Source organism: Sinocyclocheilus anshuiensis, unplaced genomic scaffold (assembly GCF_001515605.1).
Source record: "Sinocyclocheilus anshuiensis isolate Anshui unplaced genomic scaffold, SAMN03320099.WGS_v1.1 scaffold870, whole genome shotgun sequence".
Classification (NCBI taxonomy): Eukaryota; Metazoa; Chordata; class Actinopteri; order Cypriniformes; family Cyprinidae; genus Sinocyclocheilus; species Sinocyclocheilus anshuiensis.
Window position 1 is genome coordinate 3155881 of NW_015540842.1, and position 24527 is coordinate 3180407.

Consider the following 24527-nt stretch of genomic DNA (forward strand, 5'->3'; position numbering starts at 1 on the left):
GTATTCTCCAATGCATTGAATGACACTCTGTCTGCTCGCAGTTAATAGCCAACCAGTGCAATAATATAAGTGCTGCAGCTTAATTTGCCAAATGTTCCGCCCCCTCCTCCCCCTCATTGGAGAAAATCACGTTCAAAAAGAAGGCGTGTGAAGCTGTAATCCAAGCGATGACAGAAGTAGACGTGGAGGAGTGGGATGACTTTCTTTTATCTTATTTTTTAATTTTTACAATGTTTTTGTAATGTATTAATTATCACGGGCTGTAAACAGTGTGTGATACAATAGTGCTGTTGCGCATCTGAGCCTCGGTATCAATCGTCCCATCACTAGAAAAAAATATTTCAAGCTTACCGTTGTGAATCGGGCAAAGGTAAGGAGATAGTTTTGAACACTGGCTGGTTAGGTATTTGCCCAAATATTGATTTTGGATATTTAAAAAAAAAAAAAAGTTACGGACTGCAGCTTTAAATGATGTCATATCATTGTCGTTTAAGTCTCTCGATAACTTGCGGTTCAGTAAGTGAGTCAAATTATTTCAATATTAAATATTTTATAATTAATATAAAAGAACTGTCTTATAAGAAACAATCATTCAAGAATCGGACTTCATTTGCCCTGTATGTTTGTGATTCAGTTAAAAGAACTTGCTCATATTAATTTGGTAATCGTTGTACGTTTTTGATTCACTAAAAAGAACTGGCTCGTAAATTGTTATAAACAGGCAGCGGTTTTTTTATTTTATTTTATTTTTTTTATAATCCGGTTATGAAAAAAATGCTTTCGGTTAGGGTTATGGCCATAGGGGTTACGGCTGACGGCACTGAACTACATTATCGGTGATATTATGCTTCACAAAACTTAATGACATACGTCATAGAATTCAAAATTTGACCGTTATTTGGCAGTCAAGCACCGTCTCCGTAATGAGCCCTAGCATGAAAATTCTCATTTTTATGTGTGCTTTGGGGTGGGGGGTACTTTTTTATTTTGCCGCGATCAGTACTCCGTCCGAAGAGCGTGAGTTTTAACTTTAACTTTATAAACAATGAGATCAGTGCACTACTTTCAGCGAATTTGGTAACTTAACTGTGTTTTTACCAATCTCCTAGATTATCTGTGCGGACACAGGCCTGAGAGAGTGGTTGCACGTCGAGATAAACGGATGATTGGAGGCCAGAAGGTCAAAGTGAGCTTTTGGCCGTGGCAGGTGTCTGTACAGTACCAGCCCAATTCATCTGCCCCGTTCATTCAGGTCTGCGGTGGAGCTATCGTCCACCGATACTGGATAATGACAGCAGCTTCATGTGTAAATGAGCAGCAACAAAGGTAATATGTACACTTTAATCCTAAACAGCCAGTATTTATCTGCGTATTGCCTCTGATAATGTTGCATTTCCTCCCACAGCCAGTTTTTGATCCGAGCAGGAAGCAATAGATTGGATGTTAATGATAAATCCACACAGCAATCAGAAGTCGCCAAAATGATTAAACACAAACGATTCAATCCTGTCACTTTGCGGTACAATATAGCTCTTTTAGAAATGACGTCCCCTTTTGAGTTTAATGAGTTTGTCCACCCCATCTGTGTGCCTGATGAAAACACTGCCGATCATAGATATGAATCGTGTCACATCACAGGATACAACGCTCAACCTGCTGGTGAGTTGACACTGCAGCTATTTACAATAGCTGACTTGAAGATGTTTGTATTATATTTTATATTTTTACGTTTATCAGGTGATATTGGCGTACTGCAAGAGGCCAAAGTGGATTTAATGTCACGGTCCTTGTGCAATAAGCCAGAGTATTGGAACTATACTGTGGCAGCAGACATGCTTTGTGTTAGTGAATTCGGTGGTGGCGTTGACGGATGTGAGGTATGTTTTAATACACTTCTTAGTGCTTTAACTCTATGAACTTTATAAAGTAGTTAAAGACATTGAACTACCTCTACATTGGAAATGCATAGGATATTATCCTAGTACCATATTATCAGTGAACAGAAGAGATTTTCAGATTATTTTTTTAACGATTTAATTGCACGTATTTTTACATTCAAATTTTTGGTGTCAGTAAGATTTTTTTAATTCAGCAAGAAAGTGACCGAAATCTTGTCAGAAAATTGTGTAAATGTCTTCAATGACCATTTCAAATAAATGCTTTTCTATTGCTTTTACCTTTATATTAATCAAAGAAGACTGTAAAAATCACAGTTTCACAAAAAATAAAATAATGAACATAACTGTTTTCAATTTTGATATTAATTCGAATGTTTCTTGAGCACCAAATCAGCATGATTTCTGAAGGATCGTGTGACACTGAAGACTGCGGCTGCTGAAAATTCAGCTTTGCAGGCATAAGATTAAATTACATTTTAAAATATATTAAAATAGAAAGCTGGTTTTAAATTGTATTGATATTACGCAATTCCTTTCAAAAACATTAACAAAATCCTACAGACCCCAAACATTTGAATAGTATATCAAATTTAAATATCCATTTTTAATACTGTACATCAGGGATCCTCAAATCTGGCCCACGAGATCCACTTTCCTGCAGAGTTTAGCTCTAACCTGAATCAAACACACCTGAGCAAGCTAATCAATGTCTTCAGGATCATTAGAAAATCACAGGTAAGTAAGTTTGATCAGGGTTGGAGCTAAACTCTGCAGCACATTGGCCCTCCAGGGCAAGATTTGAGGAACCCTGCTGTACATCTTGCCAAAGTTCACTTGTAGCATTTAAAATGGTTGATTTCAGTTTTTTTTTTACAAAATAGTTTATTTTTGAAGTGAGTTAAGCCACTTATCTGAACTATTAATATTTGTTATATCATTTGATATATTTATATATAATAATATATTGTGCATGTATGTTTATGCCATAACATGCAGACAAATCTTGGTGGACCGCTGAACTGCTATATCAAAATTGAGGAGCGCTACTTTTTGATTGGAATTCGGGTGAAGGCCACTTCTTGTGGAAAACCTAACCGACCAAATGTTTATTTGAAAGTCTACAGCCTCTATTATTGGATTGAGCGTGAAATGAATATCACCTCAGATTAAATATGATTTTGCAAATACATAATATTTTGTATATACAGTCAGTAGGCCTAATTCAAATATACAGCAGAGTGTGCTTGTGTTATGATTGTATTGACATAAGAGCTAAAGTGATGAGTAAGAATCAGAGGGTATAGTGACCTCTGGTGGACAAATCTGAATTTAGCCTGAAGCTTTCAGCTTGTATCCTGATGATTTTATTTGATGATTCCTGGATTCATGAAATGTCATGCAAATAAAAGTGGATTATTCCTGAAAACGTGTGTGTGGATTATTTGAGGCCATAAATAGAATTTCTTAATATGCCCCTGTATTTATACCTACAGTAAGCTTGCTTTGAATGACAAGCATGTGCTGCATAATGGTCATTTCAGAACCTAAAAACAGCTCAAATAAATTAAATTCAGTATTTGCACTGATGTAGTTTTGCTAACCCTCATTACTGTTCCTATATTATCACGAAATCTTGGATTCATTATTTTTATTTATTTTCTTTCAATTAACTTAAAACAAATTGTAGATACAGATTTTTCAGCACAGCACATAGGTTAAATATAAATGAACTAGAACTGTTTTCATTGCTGTTTCAATGTGGAAGAGCACTAAATCTTCTTAGGCTTGTTATTTGCACATTGCTTACATAAAGTTACTGTAATAAAGACAGTAAAAGATGCAGTGATGACAACAATAAATTTAATTAACATAAAACTTTATGAATTTTGCACCAACACACTCAATATTTTGACAATTAAGAACTGAATTACAAATACAAAAAGAAAGGTTATGAGAATGTGTGCATTGTTAAAGAAAAGAGCTGCACAGAATTTCACATGTAAACAATCTGCAGGAAGAAATACAAATTTGATATCTAAGGCCATTTTGAAAAAAACATGTTAGGTGCTAATAAATGTTACTGTAATTTTATTAAGATAGAAAAGATATTTCCTCTCTTAGCTCACATTCTCTTTTTCCATATGTCGGTTAAAACACCCTTTTTGCTTTCTAGCACGCGCACTCTCTCTCTCACACACACACACACATCCAAAACACTGAAAAAACATTGAAGGGTTGTTCACTGTCTGCCACTCGGCGACCCCAGTGTGTCAGTGTGAACGGGGCTTACGAGAAACAATGAAAACAATGCATTTTGTGTGACGGTTGTAATGTGTAAAAAGATTTTTATTGTTTCCGCATCATGACCTTGAGTCACCGCTGCTAAGAACTGCCATCAAATATGAAAGATCAGTCAAGTTTTTTGGAGGACCAGATAACGGGGTCCATTTGTTTATACAGTAACACCAGTGAGACACTACAATACAAACACCTTCCATCTCTTCACCTTTCCAGTCACCTCGAATCAAAATAAAGACAGAAACACATTTAAAAAACAAGTTTCATAAGGCATGGAACTGTCTTCATCTCCAAACGTTTCTGTCACCCTCAATATACATGTTTAATGCATATAGATGTCAAGTTACGAATGTATTGTGTTAAAATTGCTGTGCTTTGAGTGAGGACAATGCCACAAACCCCTCCTCACTCCAGTTCTTACAGTTACAATTGGCAATGTGAGTAAAAAAAAAACCTGTTCACGCAATAATAAAATGCGGCACATTTTAAAACCATTAAAATGACTAGCAGTTTTGAATAAAAGAAGATATGTTTGTTTTGCTGGTGATAATGTTGATCCATAAAACTAAGTTAGCACTTCCAGAATGAAAACCGAAGGACACTCCTCTGGCCACGAGAGGAGATAAAGTGCGCAGAAAAGCTTTGTGTTAGTCCCTCGGGTCTAACTGCAAGAGCACAAGCGCTGCTCTATGGAAGAGGCAAATCTGAAGTGGCACCAGAAGTTGGATATCGAAGTCAATGCAACTGGCGAAGATGTGCTTTCACCTGTTTTAAAGGGCAGAAATGTGTTCTAAAAGAAGAGCACCACCCTCCTGGATGTCCAGAGAAGGTTGGATGGCTTGAGCCGGGTGACCGCCATTGGTCGAACAGGCCACAATCACATTAAAAAGAACATAAAAATATGTACAAGGCTCAGCGCAGGGGCAGAAAGAGGACTAGCCAGCTTCTTCCTCCATGTTGCGTGCTGACGGCACAGAGGAACGGCTTGTTGTGAGTGGTTCTTTGGGTGCCATGTTGAGCTTTAAGCACGTTAGTCCACACTCACATGTTGTACGCCACGTAGATGGGATCCAGCTGGTCGGCCAGGAAGGAGTCGCGCAGGTGCATGCGTTGCTTCTCACCCCGTGAGTTGATAGGGATGACGCCGGGGTCCACGATGACCACCACACCAACTATGAGGTGATGCTCTTTCAGGACTACATTAGTGACCAGGGGAACCAAATCGAGAGCTTCCTGCTCAGATCCACTGAGCTCCACTACAACCACCAGAAGGTTGGTCCATGTAAAGACAGCACTGTAAGATAAAGCATATGATCCAATCAGAGACATGAACTTAAAAACATAAGTATAAAGTATAGTAACAACAAAACTTGTTTAGTGTGGTAATCAGAAACTGATATGTTCAGACAGGAGTGTCAGTGTTCTTGAGGTTCTCACCTCTCAGCGATGCTGCGGTGCGCCCGAGACACAGAGGTCTCAATGTCAATGGGATGATAACGCAAACCTCGCAACTCCAGTGTTTCATCGAGTGAACCCACCACAAACAGGGCATCGTGGCGATCTGATGAGGAAAATAAAGGCGCATGAGAAAATGTCTCTTGGAGCAGTTGGAGCAGTACTATACGTTACATTGTCTGAACATGTATGTGCATTTTTATCCCTTGCAAACTTAAACATTTGGTTGTGAATATTTTCCTGTATAATAAAAAAAAAAACTATAAATCCATCAGTTATTGCATTTTTTTGTTAGGAAAACTGAACATTTGATGGAATTTCTTTTATTTATATATGTAAAAAAAAATGTACGCTACTGTTCTACAAAGTTTAGGGTCAGTAATTTTTTATGTTTTTGAAAGAAGTTTCTTATGATCACCAAGGCTGCTTTTATTTGATATTAAAAAAAAGCTATTTTATTAATTGTGAAATATTATTACACTAAAAATACTCAGCGCAGGGGCAGAAAGAGGACTAGCCAGCTTCTTCCTCCATGTTGCGTGCTGACGGCACAGAGGAACGGCTTGTTGTGAGTGGTTCTTTGGGTGCCATGTTGAGCTTTAAGCACGTTAGTCCACACTCACATGTTGTACGCCACGTAGATGGGATCCAGCTGGTCGGCCAGGAAGGAGTCGCGCAGGTGCATGCGCTGCTTCTCGCCCCGCGAGTTGATAGGGATGACGCCGGGGTCCACGATGACCACCACACCAACTATGAGGTGATGCTCTTTCAGGACTACATTAGTGACCAGGGGAACCAAATCGAGAGCTTCCTGCTCAGATCCACTGAGCTCCACTACAACCACCAGAAGGTTGGTCCATGTAAAGACAGCACTGTAAGATAAAGCATATGATCCAATCAGAGACATGAACTTAAAAACATAAGTATAAAGTATAGTAACAACAAAACTTGTTTAGTGTGGTAATCAGAAACTGATATGTTCAGACAGGAGTGTCAGTGTTCTTGAGGTTCTCACCTCTCAGCGATGCTGCGGTGCGCCCGAGACACAGAGGTCTCAATGTCAATGGGATGATAACGCAAACCTCGCAACTCCAGTGTTTCATCGAGTGAACCCACCACAAACAGGGCATCGTGGCGATCTGATGAGGAAAATAAAGGCGCATGAGAAAATGTCTCTTGGAGCAGTTGGAGCAGTACTATACGTTACATTGTCTGAACATGTATGTGCATTTTTATCCCTTGCAAACTTAAACATTTGGTTGTGAATATTTTCCTGTATAATAAAAAAAAAAACTATAAATCCATCAGTTATTGCATTTTTTTGTTAGGAAAACTGAACATTTGATGGAATTTCTTTTATTTATATATGTAAAAAAAAATGTACGCTACTGTTCTACAAAGTTTAGGGTCAGTAATTTTTTATGTTTTTGAAAGAAGTTTCTTATGATCACCAAGGCTGCTTTTATTTGATATTAAAAAAAAGCTATTTTATTAATTGTGAAATATTATTACACTAAAAATAGCTTAAAAATTTTTTTTTTTTAAATAATTTAATTAATTTATTCCTGTCATGGCAAATCTAAATTGTCAGCGATTACTTCAATATCACATGATCCTTCAGAAAGCATTACAATCTGCTGCTCAAGAAATATTTATTAGCAATGTTGAAAACAGTTGCTGCTTAATATTTTTGTGGATTAATTTATGAATAGGAATTTCAAAAGAAAATGGCTTATTTGAAACAGAAATCTTTTGTGACAGTGTAAAAGCTTTTACTGTAACTTTTGATTACTTCATACACCCTTGCTGAATAAACCATAAAAAAACTTGCTGACCCCAAATTTTTGAATGCAAATGTATAATAAAACATAAAAAATGTAATAATAGATTAGAAAAATAAAATTATACGTCAATAATTAGACAAATTTAATGATAAAATATAATTTAAATTGATACAAATGTATAGTTTGTTGTGCTGGAGCCAGTAAAATGTTGGCAGGGCAAGTGAAGGCTGCGAATATGGTTTATCAAATCCAAATTCAGAGTCTGAACAATCCATTTTGCAATAATACTTTCACAATAATTACAATCTGTAATATAGTACAGACCTCCACTTGCATCCAGCAGCTCTGTCCTCCTGACAAATCCCAGATATCCAGTTCTGGCCCAGAGTGTTTCAGTGTCTCCAAAGCTCAGCCGTGTGTTGAAGTGGTCTGCCTGCAGGCTCTCCTCACCGTAGATGGTATAATAACCACTGGCATTATGAGGACTGCACACCCAGATCTGGAAAACAAGGCAAGAAAGCGATGAAGATGTTAGCCGTCAAACAGAACCTGCTGAGTATATGGAGGGATTTCCGACGTGGACAGTTATACCTCACTGAAACAAGTTGATTTTGTGTTAGTACTCAAATGAAAGTGTGCTTCGTCACCTCGCCTAGATGACAGTCTCCTAATGGTCCTCTCGTCTCTGGGTTCACGATGATTACTCTCACTCCAGGAAGAATCTAAGGCAAGGCAGAGAAAACAATACGGGATGACTGATATGTCTTCTAATAACAGTGTAAGATAAAGTAGGACAGAACTAGGATGGCCTTACAGTCCCAGACTCCATCAGCGGCAGACTCTGAGGAGCTCCTCTCTCCACCAGCCTCACTCTAAGACAGAGAAAGAAGGACAATGTCACACTGCAAGCATGTAGCAGACTGTAGCGGGCTCATCTCACACATACCTGTCATGCCGGAGGGACTTCATGTCTACATAAACAGTGGACGGGTCTGGACCAGCAGTGCCCTGATGGAAGGAGACAGAAATCAAAATAAGGCCCTGCTCTTGCATCATGACACTGTTGATGCAATAAATTTTTTGCCCCAACCTGTAGACAGATGGCCAGGTTGACTCTGGCGCCGAAAGCTGTGCTCACTGCGCGTGGAGACAGGCCCAGGTCTTTGAAGAGCTTGGAGAATGATTGCGTGAGTGTCAAACGAGGCCTCTCTTCAGCGATGACGACACAGCTCCTTACACATGAGAGGTTCACGCCGCGCGCCTGCACATACATCTCTCGTCAGCTTTTATAGACACTTCCACACTATCGTTATCTTGAACATCCCTTTCTGAAAGCTATTTTCCTCACTATTACAGGATTAGTGACCCAAAAATTCTGTTATTTCCTCAACCTCATGCTACTCCAAACCTGTATGACTTCTTCCAACTTCCGAGGAATACAAAATAAGGATTTTTAATAATGTGCTGGTTGTTCTATTGCAGTAAATGGAGATTAAAAAGTGGTGCATTTGGCTTGTGTGTATTTCAATTCTTCTGAAGCCATACGATAGCTTGGTGTGAGAAACTGACCAAAATGTATGTTACTTAAAAGACGATCTGCCCCTGGCAGTGAGATGAAACAGGAACTGGATCAGTCCTTTTGGTGAATGAATCATTCACTGGTTTTGTGAACTGGATCGATCGGATCACTAAAAAAATCTGACTCAAAATAACATTTTGTTTACAAAATGGACATTGCTTCTACATGCCAACCAGAGAGGAGTCTGTTCTCACTTGAACATATCGTATGGTTTCAGAAGACTTGGAATATAGTACACAAGTTGAATGGATCACTTTTATGCTTTTTTTTGGTCATTTTGGAGCTGTAAAGAGTGGCCAGGATATTCTTCTTTTGTGTTTCGCTGGAGTCATACAGGTTCAGAATGACATGTAGATGAATAATAACTTTTATGTGACTGAGTGTGTGACTGTACATTACCGTTCAAGCAAAATTTGGGGTCAGTACAATTTTTTAAGAAACACATTCAGCAAAGATGCATTGATCAAAAGTGACCATTTTTAAAGACTTTTACATTGCTACCAGCATTTTTATTTTTTCCTAACTTTCTAAATCAAAGAATCCAGAGAAATCACGGGTTCCAGAAAAATATTAAGCATCATAGCTGTTTTCAACGTTAATAATAAAAAATGTATTTTGAGCAGATTAGAATGCTTTCTGAAGGATCATGTGACACTGATGACTGGAGTAATGGCTGCTAAAAATTCAGCTGTCATCACAGAAATAACAAATATTTTAAAATATATTAAAATAGTAAATATTTATTTTAACTATTAATACTATTTTTACTGTATTTTTGAACAAATAAATGCAGCCTTGATGAGCATAAGAAACTTTGTTCAAAAACAAATCATACCAACCCCAACATGCTGTTGACTCACCTTCAGAGCTTCAGTCTGTGTGCCAAGGCCCTTGGTGCAGAGCTCCATGACCGAGTATGAACAGAAGGTGTCTCTGATCTTATACTGACTAAGCATGCTCAGCCACAGGGGCAGAGACGTCTCCAGCTCCATGGGAGGGATCAGGATTGACTGGTGACCTGAATAAACACTAGACACACACAGATACAAATTACAGTGACTATTCTAGAATTTCCTTGCATTCCAGTGTCCTAACCAGGTGCGGTCTCAGCTTAACCTCAGATTAACATAAAATAGATGTGATTTATTGCATTACGCCCGGTTAGGTCATATCTAAAAGGTTTGACTGTGTGTACTACCTAGACATACACCACAGCACAAAGCCCAGGCCACAGTAGGGGTCCATGCAGATGGCAATTTGTCTGGACGAGTACAGCTCACACTGCAGTTTGATGGACCGACACAGAGCATTGACCGCTGAGTGAGATATCTAAAAGAAACAAATAAACAAGCTATTTAGGACCTAACCAGTCAAAGATCCTACATACTTGTTCTTGCCGAAAGCAAAATGAACAAGTAAATGGATAGATAAGTCTTGCCTTAACTCCGGTCAGCATGCCTGTGGTGGACACACTGAAGTCCAGGTAGGCCAGCATTTCCGCAGTGGGAGGTTTATAGATGTATGAAGGCCGTTTCCTGGGAAGATCATCTGCACACACAAAATCAGTCAAGTCAGGTATACTGATCTTTCAACAGTTGTCATAAAAGCTATGTGAATATATGTAATTGCTGTACCTGTGTCTATGATATTCGGCCAAGTCTTCACATTCACACTGGCTGCCGCTTCTTTAGACCGCAAAATCTTCATCAGGGTCTGAGTTGTGAGGATGCAGGCTGCTTTGCTCACCTAAAACAGACAACATTGGTCAGATTAACATGCTGCACTTCATAAAAACATAAATGGATGCCATGTGCAAAATAGACTCACATCTATGATCATTCGGACTGTGGGGAGAGTGGCGGCAAGGTTCTGTGGATGAGGAGGCCTGACGGTGACCGGAATGCAGCCCGCATACAGACAACCATAAAAGGAGGCAATTAAGTCTATGCCTGTAGAAAAGATTAAAATATTTCTTGATAACATTCCATGTGCTGTTATTTCTGGGTGTTTAAGGTGCTGAGAAATGCACCTGGTGATTTTAATGACCGGTAGATAAAACCAAAAGGTTTTCTATGTGCCTACCAGTGACTAAAGTTACCATATTTAAATCATCTAAAAAAAAAACACACACACTTGAAAGTTGCAAAATAAATGCATATTAAAAGTTTGTGCATTAATATGTTAAATTCTAGCTGTATATTCACTAAGGTGTGGTCACATTTACAAATGTTTGGTGAATTTTCCTGGGCCAACAAACAATGTATCAATGTTTGCTCGCAGAATTTAAACGGAATTTCGTTGGAGTGACCACACCCTAACATGTACTATGAAAGCTAAGATGGACATCGTTACCGGGAGGATAAAGCAGTACTACGTTGTCTCCAGTGTTAATTCCTCCTCTTTCCAGCAAAGCTGCAGTGATCTTCTCTGCTCGCTTGTGCAGTTGAGAACACGTGGCTGTGCTCACTGCTACACCCTGAAGGCCAAAGCAAGAAGAGTCTCAGTACAAAACGGTTTGACTAAATGATCAGTTTTTTATGGGGGTTGTATGCGTGTCACCTTTGCATTCAGCAGCATATAGAGGACATGATCAGGATCAGTCTGTGCTCTCCACTGCAGGGCTTCAGACAGGAACTGATGCTGTAGGACAGAAGAGGACAGGTCTCAACTTATTATCCATACAAAGACCTCAATAACAGAAATCTTAGCCTTGAATATGATAACAGGATACACAAATCAACTCATAGCATTATTTCAGCAAACAGCATTACTAAGCCAGCAAACAAAAAAGGATCTAAGTTTTATAATATATATTTGGGGGGGATGATAGTTCACATAGTTTGTCTGTATATTTAAACACCCATAGCAGGACTCATGCAGGTAGCGGCAATAATGACCACACCATGCAGCAAAAGAGCAAGTGTATTCCTTCTGTTTCCAAAACATAATGTTTTCATCTCAGAGTACAAAAAAAATAAAGAGGTACTTGTGAGACGAAATTTAAAATCAGAAATTAAGCCAATTTTGTAAGATATAAATATGAATTGTGACAAATACAAAGTCATAGTTACAAGAAACAGTCACAATTTTGAGATGTTAAGTTAATAAAACCTATTCTCCATTTTGCTTTTTTGTTGAAGTAAAGCCAAAATTTCTTTAATAAAATCTATATCTTTATGCATGTTTTTCATCTCTAAGGCCATGAGGTTGCTGTTGTTATGGCTGGTTGCAAAGGGGAATTGAAGCTCAGCGCACACAAATAGCAGAGCGTTGCTGGCATTCAGGCTTACCATGTTAGTGGGCCACACACAGAGCTACAGCCCCCAGCACGAGAGAAAAAGACAGACCAGAGCACAAGCTTAGAGGAGTTCTCTTTAAACTCTATTTGTGTTGAGTTAATGACACTATCATTTAAACCAGATCGAAAGGTGGAATCCCAGTGGTGTCTGGAGGTACTCAGAAACTGGAGGCTTGATGTTGCAAAATAATTATAATAGAGTTAAAGTTGTGTATTATGATACAATTATAGATTTTATTACTTTATTACAGAGATAAGAGGCATTATTAAAATTGCCTATCATCATATCCTGGGACATCTCGCAAGGATATCTATAGTAAGTTTACTAAGCAGTGGTCCTGAAATCTTTGGCTAACCTTTCTGGATTGCTCTTGGTCATCAATGAGCCCAAGATCTCTCCCACTAGCCTGTGCGATCCTCTTTCCTGCCACAAGGTTGCCCACCATAATGGAGGCGGGACCGACTCCCACTGTGAAGAAAGGAAAGTATATTTTTATAGCAAATTTCACACATAATGGTAATTTAAAGTGCTTTACAGATGAATAATAAAGATTAAGATAAAAAAAAAAGTTAAATAAAAAAAAAAACGAACAAAAAATATAATTAACTAATAATTAAAAATAAACCAATAAATTAAAATAAAAAAGAAATGGAAAATAAATATAAAAGGACAATCTGTAAACATAAGTGCAGGCTATAATATATGAAACCATTTTAAAATCAGATGTTCTTTTAAACTTTTCTCAGTTAACTTGATGCTTAAAGGTTATTCCCCTCATCATATTAAAAAAAGAAGTGAGACGATTATTTAGGTTTTGATTAAGATGCAAATCAAGAGTACCTGGTTGCTTTTGCCTGGGTTTTGGAAGGTTGGTCACACATGTATGAGGGCACATGAGAATATTGCAAGGGTGCAGAGATCCCTCCAGAAAGTGCTGCTTGGTCTCAGACACATGAATACCACCCAGAGGAGTTTTGGGTAACGTGTTAGCAGGGACCAGGGCCAAACAGTACAAGCCCACCTGGTGGATACTGTCTATCGCCTGTGGGAAAGCATGCAGAAAACAGGGAGTCATGACACCTATTACTGTGAAACAGAGAGTCAAAATCTATAAATGGCAACATTGGATACTGTAAATTTGTCATTGTTATCTGCCTCATTACCTTTAGCCTGTCAGCTCAGGCCCATTCATCTCAATTGAGGGTAACTTGTGTATTACCTGTAGGACTCTACTCATCCACTGGAAACTGTCCTCTTCATTGGCATCAGGCCTCTGCTCTGCCACAATCACTATTCGCTCATCATAGAAAACAGTGACGGAGAACACGGCAATTCTGCGTACACGACACACAGTCTCAGAAGAACCACATCACACTATGACATTAGTCTACACACTTTCACCTGTAATCTGAATGAGTTTTGCGTCATTCGTACCTCCCTCGGTAGACAGTTTTGACTGGCTCTACCGCCAGCGCTGTGGCCACCAGGTCGTCTGCATTGTGTCTGCGCCCACTGACTGAAAGCAGACCCTCTATCTTTCCAACCACAAACACCAAACTTCCCTGAGGGCACAGAGAAGAGTTTTTTCAATAAAAGACAGATTACCACGTCACAAATCTGCAAATAGGCTTTGTTCTACAGGTAATCCAACTGGCCCCAAATGGTCAGAATGGTAGTCTATATACAGTATATATAAGCAGAGATGCTTTAAAAATGCAACAAAGTCTACTATACTATTACTTACCGGACCCACAAAGCCCAACAGTCCAGTGCGTGTGAAGGGAACATCTCCAATAGGGGTACCACCTGAGTTTACAGGAATCACCTGCAGACAATAAGGTCAGTGAGACATTGTTTTGAGTGAATGTGTTTATTTTGTGTATTGATTGTAGAAATATTTCTTCCTATGCATTTTATCCATACCTCAAAAGTGTTCTTGGTCACCCCGGGAAGGCCGTAGTACATGGTGCCTCCGGCACGTGAGTTCAAAACTATCTCTCCGATCTCATCGGTCTTACAGAGCATGGGCGGCCCATCGGGCTTCACAATACACATCAGAGCTGTGGTTCAGAAAGAAAAAACAGAAATGCTCTCTAATGTAATGCATTTACTGAAATCTTAAAATCCAAAAATATTAAATTAACTGAAATGAAAAAAAAAATCAAGGGTGCATTTAAGACTATACAATCATTTATATTTATAAAAAAATAATATATATTTTTCCCACAGCATTGCAGTGATAGTGAGCATTCAGACAAATTTCAAATGATGCATGAATGTGGTTTGGACTGTGTTCATAAACATTGCATTTTGTGCATGCTACTAAAAAGATTTAAATCGGATACAGTTTTTTTCTGATGTATTGCATGCTAAATTTGTTGTCAATACCCATTAGTAGTTTCCAAGGTGGCAGTTGGTTTCAAACTTGGCAACAGTTCACGTCATGTATACATGATCTACAGTGAAATTTTTAAATGGTTGCGGAGTCTCACCTCCAGGCATGACATGTCCTACATCTTGCACGGTAAGGGCAGAGTTCTTATCCTCTGTGTTAACCCGAATCACCCCGTGACTGAGTCCTGCCATTGACAGAATGGCCCTGGCAGGGAGCGGAGCACCCTGAGCACCAGGCCTAAACACATCAAGTGACTTTAAAACATATCTATGGTAATTAAGAGTATAATGATGATGTGTATAGCTCTTGATACATGCAGGTACCTGCGGATAGCCACCGTCATGGCCTCAGGGGAGGAAGCACATGGACAGATCATCTCAGGTTTCAAACCATGAGACTGAAACACGTTGAGGAATGCATCACATGAAGAGACAGACCCTAAGACAGAAATATGGATCATTTATTTGCGCTGAAATACAGAAACACAGCCACTTCAAGCTATTTCTCACAGCTTGTTTACTCACAAGGATTGGCTCCATCAGCTACAATCAGCATGCGCAGGGAAGACAGATTGGTGTCTTTCTGATCTCTGTGAGCCATCATAGCCCAGTGCAGATCTCTACATTTCACCAAGGCCACACGAGCTGTGCGCACACATATACATACATGAAAGACATTTAGATATTGTAGCACAGAACTGTTGATATTTTTATAAAGTGCCATGATTTCTTTCTAGATGATTGACCATCAGCCAGATTGCTGAAGCAATTATATGCACAGATGATGAGGATGTCTTTACCTTTGTGAACATGAACTCTCTGCACCCAGGACAGCGGACAAGCCTTCATGACAGAGTATGGCACACTAATAGTGTGGATCCTGTTCATGACACTCTGTAAGAAAACAGAGTGAGTCATGCGGGAAGTCTGTAAAACGGAAAAGAACTCACAAAACGTAAATATTCAGTAATGCTCACTGTTACAACTCCATGCCAAAGGCCTGAGTCTTTCTTGAAATCCAGGACATTAACCAGTGTTTCTCCTAAGAAAAGAGAACAGGAAAATACAATTCTCTTTGAAAAAAGTACATTACTATAATAGCAAAATGTTCTTTTATTTTATTTTATTTTAGTTTAGTGTTGTCAAAAGTACCGACCACGATACCATTCGGTACTGAAATTTAAAAAACGTCCATTTCCCGCTATGATTTGAGCACTGTTGAGCAGATTCTTAAACATTGCTGATTGGTCATTGAAGCCAGTCACAGACGTATATCTGTTGAGTGCGTGAATACAATGACCAATCAGCAATGTTGAGGAATCTGCTCAACAACACTCAAATCTTAGCAGGAAATGGACGTTTTTTTAAATTTCGGTACCGAATGGTATTGTGGTCGGTACTTTTGACAACAGTAATATAATATAATATAATATAATATAATTATAGTTATAATATAATATAATTATATTATATTATTTGTTGTTATTGTTAATTAAACTATTAAGAATAATTTTTGATACCTGAAATAAAGCTGAAATAAAATAAAATATAAATATTAGATGAAAAACTTAAATTAGAAATTAGTTGCCTTGGCCACTATCTGATATAAATCAGTTTAAGTTCAAGCACTTAAACTAGCACATAAGAAAAACTAAGATTTAAACTAAAATTAAAATGAAACTAAAAATACAAAAATAAAAGCTTATTCAAAATCGCAATAAATACTATAATACTAAAATAACACTAATTGCAAAAATCATTTTAGACCTACATTTAAAGTGTACAAATTTAAATTCTAAAATTACAGGCTGATAAATTAAGATAAGCCAGTCAATAGGTCAAGATTCAAGTCTGGATAACAATTTGATGAAGAATTAAATGGGGAAAGTAATCTCCACTTCAAATTACTATTCAGAAAAATAATCTAATTAGTATAAATCTAATGAAATAATCTATGACTAAGCACTGGCTATAAATTAATTTATCTCATTACTTAATTCAAGAACCAAGAGCCGCTCAGCATTTTGCTACTCCAATAACAGGTTTACATGCATTTGTTGTACAACAGTAGTGTAGCACTCACCTTCACAGTAATTACAGGCCTGCGTTAGAGCCTGACAGTGTGTCAGCATGGAGATCTTCGACACAGCCACTCCCATCACTGTACCCTCCTTAGAGGCCTTGTACTGAAAACACACACATCACAGATTTAGACAGATTGAAAGGATTCTTACTCATCTAAACAAATGTGCGGTCTCCTGCCTGCACTCACCTCTATGTAAGCAGTGTCAGTGTTTGCAGTAGGAATGTGCGGCTGCCAGTCCTTGGAGGGTTTGGTGAGATACTTAGTATCAGTGACCACCCATTTGAGCCGAGGCCATCCTGTAAGAAAACAGGTTAGACTTCCATTCTACAGCTTCAAAAGAAAACTTAATGAATTTGATGAAGCAAGGTGATAAAATAAGAAAAAGCAACAGGGAGCTAACCTTTAAATTGCATTATTTCTCCATTCTGGGTCTTTGGGAGTCCTTTTAGACACACTTCACTAGTGAGAGCGAGACCCACACCACAGCTGCCCAATAAGAAGCCTATCTGCTGACTTCCTGCATCCTAAAAATCAGACAAACAACTCTGAACACTTCATATAGCCGACATCATGTTTGAAGAGTTGTTCATACTTAATCTTCTCTCATACCTTCCGAGATAAAGGCACCTCTATTGGGACAGGAATGACCTCGGCGAGAAGGCACCCGTAAAAGGCCACCCAGAACATCCCAGGGTCACTGTTAGGATAAACTAACGCCACCTAAAGGGAGAAATATGGAGAATAAGACAGCCTTGAGCTGAGAGCAGTATATGATTTCAGTACACCAAGTACTGTGTTGAAATCTTACCCTATCTCCAGGTTTCAGAACTGGTTCATTTTTGGTGCCAAGTTTGTTTAACAGCGTGTACGCCAACTTCAGACTGCGACTCCACAGTTTACCTACAGAGATCAAGGGGTGACACAAGCTCAGACAAATAATAAATATAGTAGCATATGGGTTTTGAATGACATGAGGGTGAGTAAATAATGACAGCTTTCATTTTTGGTGAACTATTCCATTAAAACATCTCAAAACTACTTGTGCCCATCCAAACATCTTACCATAAGTAAGGATGTAGAGTGGTTTGCCGGTGATGTCCAAGGCAGTAAGGGCTGGACTCTTGGCCTGTGTGGCTCCCCAACGTGCCAGTGCCGCCTGCAGAGCTGGAGGCCAGTTACTGACCACCCCTAGTGGCTCCCCCTTTACTGGAATGATCTGTCGCCCCTCTGGCTTGGGTGTGTTGGGACCTGGCTGGGGAACTGTAAGTAAAGAAAACAAAGCATTTAGTTACAGTCGGGTCCAAAGGTCTGAGGACACTGAAAATCTGGGACTAATTCAAGGTCACTAATCAGGTAAATTTGTGACTCTGATCAAGTGACTATTTATAAAGATTTTCTTGTTTCCACTGAGGCTCAAGATGCTCTTTGGATCATTCTTAAATCATGCTGAGAGCAAGATAATCAGGTTCTTCAAAAACTTGTAAAAATTATATTCTGTTATAATTTGTATCAATTTTTTTGTTAAATTATAAAATAATTTAAAAGCAGAATACAGCAAAAATAGCTTCATACATTCAACAATCTCTTCAGAGTCATCCAGGAAGAACTCGCTGAGTGGAGGCCGCTTGGGTCTCTTTAATGTGTTGAGCAGCTGCTGTATTTTGGTGGAGACATGACTGTGTGCTGGAACACCTGTTGACAGAAATATTCTCATTCACCTGTTCATATTACTGAAATGTGAGCTGGTCAAAGGACACCATATGGAACAGACAGAGTCAAAGCAAATACAGATGATTCAATCAGGAGTTTTGTCACAACAAGCAAGCTGGAACAACACACAGAATCAAACAGGACCAAGTTGGGAGGACAAAACCACTGGGTGTCACTGCACTGCACTAAACACCCCTCCACCCCTACCTTTTCCTACAGTCAGATGGCATCACGAACAAGGAGAAAGCAAAAAACATTCAAATGTTAACAGAAAAACATAACCATGTCAATTTACAATCTCTCTTAAAAAAGGCATTGACAGGAAAAGTTTTGTGTTGCTCATTCGGGAAAGTGAATAGTGCTAATAAACGCGAATGATGAACCAGGCATCACTTTTATACTTAACAGGAAGTGAAAAAAAGCCATTCAAATCAATTAATTTACATTATTGTTTTACAGTCGCTTGTGATTACTGGATAAGGATTTTTTTTTAAATAGGTTTTCTTGCAAACAAAATATTTTAGAGCTGAGCTTAACTGGAATTACTCGTATAAAAAACAAACCCCCAATTATTATTATAATTAATATATTTAAAAAACTAATTCTAAACCTAATTTTTAAAATCCTCAAAATTAAGATATAAACTGCAATAATATTTTCTATCAATTAGTTATATCTTACGATATCTTGAAATTTCTAAAAGCATTAATTAATTTATAATTCATTTAATATAAAAATATATACGTTTTTAATAACAGCTAATTAGCTATCTACCAAATGTTAATATTAAATGTTAATATGGGATGTTGTAAAAGAAAAACTGCTATTGGGTAAGAAAATACACAAAAAAAAAATCACAAAAACACAGACTAATAGGAGTACATTATTAGCAATGTTTCATAGGATGAACAAATCAATCAATTCACAAAAAAAAATCTTAATATTTTAATACAATATTTTGCTTTGAATCAAATATTCAACACAGAGCTAGATATGTGGTGTTGCCCATACCGCCGGCAGTGTCCATCATGCTGGAGCGGCTCTGGCCGCGGCTCATGCCCTTCACTGCGATGTTGGGTGGCAGGCCCACTCTGGAGTTCCTGTCCTGAGGCACTGTGGACGTGACGTCAGGCGGAACGCTGCTGCTCTCTGCAGTGAGGACACATGACAGCACAGTGATTCATCCGGTGAACCCGTTCACATGCTCAATATGAAACACAACTGAACAAACAGGTTTGATTAGTTGTATTAATGCTGACTGATTTGGAAATTATGATTTGCTACTGCTTTGTTTTGCCTTGACCAGGTTAATAGAGGTCAAATAGTGCCTACGTAAGTGTGAGACAACTATAAAACTGAAGCTCTTTTGTGTGTGTATTAGTGGTTGTCAATGATTCAGCACCTGAACATGTGTGTATGTGTGACTCATTATCCTGCAGTACCTATGCGGGTGTGTGCCAGCACATCAGCGAGCACGCTGGTCTGCCCCTGGCTGTGGTTGTGAGTTTTGCCGTCTCCATGAGAGAGGGTGGAGGAGGCGGAGGAGGAGGTGGAGGAGCCCTGGACAGAGCGGTTGATCCAGTACTCAGGACTCTGGAGATTCTGAGCCAGCATTGCACTGATTGCGGCCTGACGCCTCCGCAGGGAGCCCTCGTCCTCTGATGCCGATGATGTATCTGTGGCGACACATATACAATAACAGTTAAAAAAAGCTATTTTTGCACAGAAACAAAAAACTAAATGCAGATAAGACAACAAAAGGCAGACAGATATATTGCCTTAAGAGTGTATTAGCAGTGAAATTGTGGTTACTTAATTAAATTAATCATATGTATCAAATTTGCTATATATACAGTGGTGTGAAAAAGTGTTGGCCCCCTTCCTGATGTGGCCAGGGTGTGCCCTAAAGGTTTGGGTGTGCCTGTATTTTCTGAGACCCTGCTGGTCAGTGAGATCTGGACAGAAGGAGCAGCAGAAGGCTTGTGGGCGAAGTGGGACCAACCGGGAGGAGTGCAGTTTTCCGCAGGAGATTGAACGAAGGCTGAACGCCGCTTAGTGGGCATGGGAAGGGCCATCTTCTCCTCTTTATGCCTGGCCAGAGCTGCCTGCACAGCCTCTGTGTGAATATCTATCAGACGGATGCAAAGAACAATGAGAAGAGAGAATGAACAGTACAGAAAGGCAAACGGAGAGAAAAACAGTTACACAATGCCACATGACAGGAGGCAGATGAGACATCCAGCAATGTCACCAAACAGTGACTGTAGTTACTAAACTGACTCATGTAGAGACAAAGAAATTTCTCTTCGTGGTGACAAATACATTAGAGAGCTACATAGAGGCATTCAGTAACACAATGTATGTTTATTTGGGCCTGGTTTAAGAAACAACTTGAGGTTTGGCTGGTTAGTACCTTCTGGTCGATGCTGTAACTACACAACAAGAAGACAAAGCATCTTTCTCCATTGCTAACTTTTCCAAAATCCTCCATATTCCAAATATTATAGATGTTTTGCCTTGTAAAAATTTGAAATGGGCTTCTTTGGGTCAGTCTCAAAAAGTATCGGTAGAAATGTAAATTGCTGTTCCAAAATGTTGTTCCAAACTCGTAAGACATCTTCGGAAGAGAAGAAATTATTGAATAAAGTCGTTATTTCTGTTTTCTCTGCACACAAAAAGTATTCTTGTAGTTTCATAAATGTCACATGGACTATTTTAATGATGTCCTTACTACCTTTCTGGGCCTTGAACGTGTCAGTTCCCTTGCTGTCTATGCAGGGTCAGAAAGCTCTCAGATTTGATCAAAACTATCTTAATTTGTCGAAGATGAACGAAGATCTTACAGGTTTGGAATGACATGAGGGTGAGTAATTAATGACAGAATTTTCATTTTTGGGTAGGGATGTAATGATTAACTGCGAGCCGGTTGAAAATCGATCCAAATATGTGACGATTCAAATCGGTTGAGATGCTAAACAAATCGCGATTCAATTAGGGGTAGGAGCTTATATGAATGTATGTCTGAGGGGAACTTACTGTCTTTAGAAAAGTTTAGATGGTATTTTTTCTTTTCATCTTGCCTCTGTATAATGCATATTAAAGTTCATAAGTGCAGCGCTGCTTTGTTTACAGCGGAAACCAAGGAAACACTTTAAGTGCCACCTGCTGGCAGAGAGTGAATCTGCGTCTCATTCAGCTCATCTGCTGTTTCTGTTTCATCTAGATATTTTTTATGCATAGTTTCACATAACTAAAGTCAAGTCTGTTTTTGCTTCAAATTTCGAAATTATACAATGTAATTTAGATTAAAAACTGCTCAAGTTGCATGTATGCAGCATCTTTGTTTGGATCATGATTAAAATGCAGTGGTTGCCTCTAATTTTAAATGGAAAGAGCACAGACAAAGCCTTAGTTTGTTTATATGAAGAGATTTATTTTATTTGCGTTACTTATTTATTTGATTTGGGGCTTGTTTTCAAATTTCAATTTAGTTTTGTTATTTACATTTATATTATATTTAAATTTTGTTATTTAGCAGACGCTTTTATCCGAAGCAACTTACAATGAGGACAATAGAAGCAATCAAAACCAACAAAAGAGCAATAATATACAAGTGCTATATTAGTATATTATTATAGTTATATTTCAATTTCACAAAGAAACATGCAGCATTTTGTCCAAGTAATAATAAAAGGACACATTTATTTATAATTTGTCTTAAATCTCATTTTGTAAAAAAAAAAAAATTGTGACTCAAATCGAATCGTGAAATCAAAATCGTGAAACGAATTGAATCGTGAGTTGAGTGAATCGTTACATCCCTATTTTTGGGTGAACTATCCCTTTAAGACTAATGTAATTGCTGCTGAAAATTCGAATGTCATCACATGAATCTATTGCATTTTAAAATATATTAAAATAGAAAAAAAGTTATTTTAAATTGTAATATTTCACAATATTACTGTATTTCTAATAACATAAATGCAGGCGAGAAACATTTAAAAAAATCTCCATCACATGCTTTCAGATGGAGCTGCATTTAGCTACACAAGCTACGTAATATCGCGTTCATGATCGCAGATCTAGACTATTCACAGAACCGGCTTTACTGACGAGATACGCATGACAATCGCATGCGACTTATCTTGCAGCCCTATTACCAACCCCAAATTTTTGAACAGTAGTGTACTGGCAAACTGATTTTGCTTACCTGACCGGTAGCGGTCATCTCGTGTTCCCCCACTGCGGTGAGCTCGGTGTTGCCGTGGGGCGGCAACAGGGATGGCATTAGGGGTAGTGGTAGGGTTTGAAGAAAGGCCCGGGGTTAGCTGGATGCTCACATCCACATCTATAAAGATCACAGGGTGAGTAAATAATGTTGAGGGTGAGTAAATATATATATACAGTATGAGGATGGAAATTAGACACGGACAGGGCAGAAGTGGACAGCAGGGGGTGAACTTGAACTTCAAAGCGTTAAAATGGCACCTTTGAAGACACACTTGCACATTTGATATTGGGGGTTTCGAATTAAAACATATCTACACAACAAATATGGCTACATATTGCGATTGAGATATTTGAAGGTCAAACCTATATTGTGTAAACAACTTGTCCCTGCAATCTAGTATGTAATGGTTTGTGTAACTATAGAACAAGGACGTCAAATATGAGGTCACTGAACTGTCAAAACCCACCAATATAGTGAACTTTCCTGTTTCAGTTCCTCTTTCATGCCTGCCAGTGGGCTGCTGCTTACAGGAAGCCTATATGTATGTGTGTGTGTTTGTGTGTGGACATTAACAGGCCGCAAAGACCCTGAGAGAAGTGTGATGGCATGATCGGAAAATAATCAAATTACGCGATGCTTCCAGATAAAAAGATGGTTTACTAATGGCTGCTTTGGCCAAAATACTATTTCAAGTGTTCATTTTATTTTTAAAGTGCAGTCTCTTAATGAAGATATTGATGCCTTCAGCAGGTGAAGTTCTACAGATCACCATTAGGGTGCAGCATGGAGCCACACATATGCAAACAGTACAGAGAAAATAAAAACAAATTTCAGATGCATATTTTATGGAACTGGGTTAAAATAGAGCAACATAATTAATGCAATGTCACAGATGTCATACTTCTACATTATATTTAATTGACTCGACCAGTGTGACGATGACATTGTGTGGCACGCAAAAGAAGAAACAGAGAAGAGGAGGAAAATTAGCAGAGAGGAAGTCTGTGTGGTGAGTCTTACTTTGGGTCTGTGGTACGAACGGTGCGAGAAGTTTAGCTCGTTTCTTTTCGTAGCCCTTCCGTGTAATGTCACCTGTAGGAACAAAATACAAAAGACACATATATATTTTGTTTGAGATGTGATGGAGCCACACGTCTACAAACATAAGCTGAGCTTTCTGGCTTTGTGACGACTGGTGAACAGACAACACACATATTAAGTTTCTCGCAGTTTATTTCACAATTAGCGGTTATTGCAAAAGCAAAGCATCCCTACTATTGCTTAGGGGTGGGAATCACCAGAGGCCTCACGGTACGATATTATCACGATACAATATTATTGCGATTTTAAATATATTGTGATATTCTGCGATATATTGCAATTTATTACCTTTTTCCAACTTCAAATTATGTCCCCAAAGGAAAACTTTGACAACATCTGTTTTAACTAAAAATAAACATTTCTCAGTTTATCTCACTTCAGTTTTATTGTTGCAGTGCTAAATGGGATTGTCAAGCAGACAAACTGACCAACACTTTCATGAAAACCTGTCATAAATGTTGTATGCACCTGGCAAACTCAACTATTTGTATTACAGTCTAATCTAGTCCACCTTAATTAAATGTAAACAGGTATGCACTGCTGTGCTACTACAGGTATTTTGAACAGTGCAACTTGAAATTGTACTAAAAAGTTGTGCAGACCCTTCAGCAATTGGGGCATTTGAAAGTAAATTACTGTTAAATTTAAATTAAATTAAATAAAACATGTAGTCTTACATCTAGGGATGCACC

General features: G+C 38.5%; 3 protein-coding genes across 4 annotated transcripts in view; 1 reads left to right on the top strand and 2 right to left on the bottom strand.

Moving 5' to 3' along the window:
- Positions 1-339: 339 nt before the first annotated feature.
- LOC107687557 (prostasin) lies at positions 340-3238 on the top strand. Its single transcript, XM_016484934.1, has 5 exons — positions 340-370; positions 1110-1326; positions 1406-1659; positions 1738-1877; positions 2895-3238. Exons 2-5 carry the CDS (start codon positions 1163-1165, stop codon positions 3066-3068), a joined length of 732 nt encoding a protein of 243 aa, XP_016340420.1. The 5' UTR covers positions 340-370; positions 1110-1162; the 3' UTR covers positions 3069-3238.
- A 500-nt stretch (positions 3239-3738) lies between these two features.
- On the bottom strand, positions 3739-6242 carry LOC107687546 (disco-interacting protein 2 homolog B-A-like). Its single transcript, XM_016484922.1, has 3 exons — positions 6170-6242; positions 5634-5757; positions 3739-5490 (listed from the first exon to the last, which is right to left on the bottom strand). The coding sequence occupies exons 1-3, from the start codon at positions 6240-6242 to the stop codon at positions 5238-5240; spliced, it is 450 nt and encodes a 149-aa protein (XP_016340408.1). The 3' UTR covers positions 3739-5237.
- Positions 6147-24527, bottom strand: part of LOC107687534 (disco-interacting protein 2 homolog B-A) — a 69807-nt gene continuing 51426 nt past the window's right edge. Inside the window, exons 2-39 of one of the 2 annotated variants that reach the window (XM_016484910.1) lie at positions 23755-23826; positions 22714-22851; positions 20506-20631; positions 19946-20179; positions 19515-19652; positions 18366-18485; positions 17856-18053; positions 17602-17693; positions 17403-17513; positions 17194-17317; positions 16980-17089; positions 16791-16893; positions 15685-15749; positions 15508-15601; positions 15233-15352; positions 15032-15146; positions 14806-14945; positions 14237-14373; positions 14058-14138; positions 13748-13875; positions 13533-13647; positions 13154-13355; positions 12669-12781; positions 12305-12328; positions 11574-11654; positions 11367-11490; positions 10842-10963; positions 10649-10760; positions 10453-10562; positions 10213-10343; positions 9875-10043; positions 8526-8696; positions 8382-8443; positions 8250-8307; positions 8083-8157; positions 7760-7934; positions 6667-6790; positions 6147-6523 (exon numbers count right to left, since the gene is read on the bottom strand). In XM_016484910.1, the coding sequence (XP_016340396.1) occupies positions 6271-6523; positions 6667-6790; positions 7760-7934; positions 8083-8157; positions 8250-8307; positions 8382-8443; positions 8526-8696; positions 9875-10043; positions 10213-10343; positions 10453-10562; positions 10649-10760; positions 10842-10963; positions 11367-11490; positions 11574-11654; positions 12305-12328; positions 12669-12781; positions 13154-13355; positions 13533-13647; positions 13748-13875; positions 14058-14138; positions 14237-14373; positions 14806-14945; positions 15032-15146; positions 15233-15352; positions 15508-15601; positions 15685-15749; positions 16791-16893; positions 16980-17089; positions 17194-17317; positions 17403-17513; positions 17602-17693; positions 17856-18053; positions 18366-18485; positions 19515-19652; positions 19946-20179; positions 20506-20631; positions 22714-22851; positions 23755-23826 (4667 nt within the window). In that variant the 3' untranslated portion in view covers positions 6147-6270. The remainder of the gene's footprint in view (positions 6524-6666; positions 6791-7759; positions 7935-8082; positions 8158-8249; positions 8308-8381; positions 8444-8525; positions 8697-9874; positions 10044-10212; positions 10344-10452; positions 10563-10648; positions 10761-10841; positions 10964-11366; positions 11491-11573; positions 11655-12304; positions 12329-12668; positions 12782-13153; positions 13356-13532; positions 13648-13747; positions 13876-14057; positions 14139-14236; positions 14374-14805; positions 14946-15031; positions 15147-15232; positions 15353-15507; positions 15602-15684; positions 15750-16790; positions 16894-16979; positions 17090-17193; positions 17318-17402; positions 17514-17601; positions 17694-17855; positions 18054-18365; positions 18486-19514; positions 19653-19945; positions 20180-20505; positions 20632-22713; positions 22852-23754; positions 23827-24527) is intronic. The other variant, XM_016484911.1, reaches the window with a different exon arrangement.

Coding starts and splice junctions, on each gene's coding strand:
- LOC107687557 (XM_016484934.1), top strand. CDS start 1,163: ATGATTGGAGGCCAGAAGGTCAAAGTGAGCTTTTGGCCGTGGCAGGTG. Junction 1,327..1,405: donor GTAAATGAGCAGCAACAAAG/GTAATATGTACA, acceptor TTCCTCCCACAG/CCAGTTTTTGATCCGAGCAG. Junction 1,878..2,894: donor GTGGCGTTGACGGATGTGAG/GTATGTTTTAAT, acceptor CATAACATGCAG/ACAAATCTTGGTGGACCGCT.
- LOC107687546 (XM_016484922.1), bottom strand. CDS start 6,242: ATGGCACCCAAAGAACCACTCACAACAAGCCGTTCCTCTGTGCCGTCA. Junction 5,758..6,169: donor CAACATGGAGGAAGAAGCTG/GCTAGTCCTCTT, acceptor TTTCCTCATCAG/ATCGCCACGATGCCCTGTTT. Junction 5,491..5,633: donor CACCGCAGCATCGCTGAGAG/GTGAGAACCTCA, acceptor TTTATCTTACAG/TGCTGTCTTTACATGGACCA.